At 43.1% G+C, this 3,758-nt stretch overlaps 1 protein-coding gene across 1 annotated transcript; it reads left to right on the top strand.

The window, feature by feature from the left end:
- Positions 1-1,593: 1,593 nt before the first annotated feature.
- On the top strand, positions 1,594-2,028 carry LOC145566482 (uncharacterized). Its single transcript, XM_081625890.1, has one exon. The coding sequence runs from the start codon at positions 1,594-1,596 to the stop codon at positions 2,026-2,028; it is 435 nt and encodes a 144-aa protein (XP_081482016.1).
- Positions 2,029-3,758: the final 1,730 nt, after the last annotated feature.

A 3,758-nucleotide genomic window follows, 5' to 3' on the forward strand; every position in this document is an offset into this window, starting at 1 on the left:
TCCCACGCCGACATTGAGATAGATAAAGCCAAGGTGGAGGTCATTGAGAAACTTCCTCCCCCCACCAATGTGAGGGAAGTGAGATCTTTTCTTGGCCACGCCGGGTTTTATCAGCGTTTCATTAAAGATTTTTCATTGATTGCTAAACCTCTCACATCCCTCTTGAAACAAGATAAAGAGTTTATGTTTGATAATTCTTGCCAAGAGTCTTTTTGTAGGTTGAAAGAGGCACTTTGCACCGCCCCCATCGTCCACGGACCGAATTGGTATTTACCGTTTGAACTCATGTGCGATGCAAGCGATGAGGCTATTGGATCGGTTCTTGGGCAACGAAAGGGAGGAAAACTTCATGTCATTCACTATTTCTCCAAAACTCTCAATGATGCTCAACAAAATTATATTACTACCGAGAAGGAATTCTTGGCGGTTATCCATTATTTTGAGAAGTTTAGAACCTATCTCATCCGTTCTAGGACTATAGTGTACACCGACCACTCGGCTCTCAAATATTTGATAAGCAAGAAGGAAGCTAAGCCAAGATTGTTGAGATGGGTTTTAGTCCTTCAAGATTTTGACTACGAAATGAGAGACAAGAAGGGGGCCGAAAATGTGGTGGCGGATCACCTTTCGAGGTTGGGCGGTGCAAGGTTTAAAGACGATGGATTGCCGATAGAGGATGCCCTAAGGGATGATGTTTTATATGCTCTTGAGGTGAAGACGGAACCGTGGTATGCAGACATAGTGAATTATTTGTCTTATAGTGCCATACCCCCAGATTTCACTTCACAACAACGTCGAAGAATCAAGCATGAGGCTAAGAGATATATATGGAATGACCCGATTTTATTGAAGAGAGGGGTCGACGATTTATTGAGAAGATGCGTCCCCGATGACGAGGTTCAAAGTGTTCTTCATATGTGTCACTCTTGTCCTTGTGGTGGGCATATGAGTGCTCAAAAGACCGCCTCCAAGATCTTACAATCTATGCTCTTTTGGCCTTCTCTGTTTAGGGATGCTTGGAAGTTTGTCAAAACTTGCGATAGGTGTCAAAGGACGGGGAATATCTCTAGAAGGGACGAGATGCCTCAAAATTCCATCCTTGAGCTTGAGGTTGTCGATGTAAGGACTATAGACTTCATGGGCCCTTTCATTTCTTCTCAAGGGAACAAATACATCTTGGTAGCTGTTGACTATGTCTCGAAGTGGGCGGAAGCCGTAGCTTCTCCAACGAATGATTCAAAGGTGGTGGTCAACCTATTCAAGAAGGTGATTTTTCCAAGATTTGGTGTCCCAAGGGCTATAATCAGTGATGGGGGGACACATTTTAAGCACCACGCCTTTAGCCACCTTCCTGATATGTATGGTGTATCTAACAAAAGAGGGCTTGCTTACCACCCTCAAACGAGTGGTCAAGCAACGATCACCAATAGAGAGCTCAAAGTAATTTTAGAGAAGACGGTGGCAAGGAAAAGGAAAGATTGGTCCTCTAAGCTCATAGACTTTTCATGGGCGTATAGGACCGCTTTCAAGACTCCAATAGGGACCACTCCCTATAAGCTTGTCTATGGAAAAAATTGTCATTTGCCGGTAGAAATGGAGCACCGAACTCATTGGGATATTAAGCAAATAAATTTCGATCTGCATAGTGCGGGTGAGCAACGACTTCTTGAGTTACATGAGTTAGAAGAGTTGAGAATGAACGCCTATGATTGTGCGAGCATGTACAAGGCGAGGACCAAAGCTTGGCATGATGCTCAAATCGTCAAGAAGGAATTTGTCGAAGGCCAAAAAGTCCTCCTCTACAACTCTCGTTTGAATCTCTTCCCGGGCAAGCTTAGGTCGCGATGGAGTGGGCCATTCGTCATCACAAGAGTGTTTCCCTATGGTGCTTTTGAGATCTCGAATGATGAGCACCCCCCGTTCAAAGTTAATGGTCACCGTCTCAAGCCCTACTATAAAGGACTCCTCGTTGATAAGCCAATTTCTACTACGCTTCTTGATGTGCATCGTCCACATGATCCTCCTTGATTTAGTTCGAGGGCGTCGAGCTAACGACGTAAACCAAAAGCGCTTTCGGGAGGTAACCCGTGTTTCTAACCCTTTTTATACCAATTTCGCCATTCTTATTTCTTTTTGAGTCTCATTTTCGTCCTTTTGGTTGATAAGTGTTTGGATGATTTGGTTAAGACTCTTCAATGTCGAAGATGAGAGAAGAAGGCAATTCAAGGTAAAACTCTACGCGCCCTCTGTGCGCTTTGTGCGCGGGCTCGCAAGGGAAGAGTGCGCAGGCCCGCAGCCCTGTCAGAACCCACGCATAAATGGTCGAAATTGCAGAATCGAGGCAGTAAGTGTGCCCGACCTGTGCGCTGGCGCGCATACATCTGCGCGGGCGCGCAGCGCTGGGTAAATCGGGGTTACATCATTTCTTCCCCATTTCACCCCCTCATTTCCCAAACCCAATTTTCGTGCTCTCTTCTCTCTCCTCAAAAACTCAAACCCTAACCCTTCAAATTCACCCACATCTCACAAATTCCCTTGATTTTTCACCAAATCCATCATATTTCTTCACTATAATCACAAAATTCACACTTTCTCTCTCCAACATACCCAATTTTCCCCCATTTTCGTGGTTGTGCAAGCTTGGTTGAAGGTGGTGGTCTTGGGTGTTCTTGGTGGTGTTCAAGCTTCTCCTAAGAGGTATAACTCTAAATTTTTCTACTTTATGGCTTAATTTCACTAGTTTATGCAAAGTTTTGAGTTATTAAGCATGGTTTAGTTTAAGTGAGTTTTATGTGATTTTGGGTTTCATTGCTAAGGATTGATTGGATTTTAGTGTGATATTTTGTAATTTTGGAACATTGTTGTTGGAATTATTGATATTGAAGCTATTTTCATGGAACTTGTTTGAGTAATTTTGTATTATTGTTAGTATTGTTGATGGTGAGACTATTTCCAAGGAAATTGCTTGATCAATTTGACATTGTTGTTGACATGCTCTATCTTTCATCATAATATTTTGTGATTGTGTACATTGTTGTTGATTCTAGTTGTTCTTTGAGCCATTATTGTGTGGTTGGTGGTTGCTACTAACCCTTTTGTAGATTGTTAAAGCTCGTTTTATTGTTGTTGTGGTTCAAATTTGGTTGAGTTAGGAGTGAGTTTCTATTTGGTTTGGTTGTCGGTGTGTTCTTTGGGCTATTTGTGTTGTTTGAGGCTACAATGAGTAAGAGAAAAAGTAGAAAGGAGCCCCGGTTGGTAGTTGAGGAGCCTAGTGCCCAAGCTCAATCCCAAACACCCACTGTTCCCCCCGTGTGAAATTCATAAACAAACTCCATACTCCCTTCTACAATGACCTTCTAAAACGGAAACCTAACCCCACAAGGCACTACTTTCAGCGCTCTATGAGGGATTTGGGGATAGACGAAGACCTCAGGTCACTCCTCGACAACCTTAGAATGAGTGAGTTCATTAAACGCCATCATCGAACATACAGAGAGCCCACTCTTGAATTCCTAGCCTCCATCGAAATGGAACCATGTGGGAACAATGATTTCCAAATTTCATTTCAATTATTCAACAACCACCATACCATGAATCTTCGTGACCTCAATGCCTTGTTGGACTTCCACCCCGATGCGGATCTCCTTACCCTATCCATGAGCCTTTTCCCCGAATATGATGCATTCCATTGGTGTCAAACAATTACTGATTTCGAAGAGTTCAATACTCAGTATTCGGTAGCAAGCTAAATCATCCAC

The sequence above is a fragment of the Chenopodium album genome, chromosome 11 (assembly GCF_948465745.1).
Source record: "Chenopodium album chromosome 11, dcCheAlbu1.1, whole genome shotgun sequence".
NCBI classification, from domain to species: Eukaryota; Viridiplantae; Streptophyta; class Magnoliopsida; order Caryophyllales; family Amaranthaceae; genus Chenopodium; species Chenopodium album.

Bases quoted from the DNA above. Each gene is read 5' to 3' on its own strand.
- LOC145566482 (XM_081625890.1), top strand. From the start codon at position 1,594: ATGGAGCACCGAACTCATTGGGATATTAAGCAAATAAATTTCGATCTG.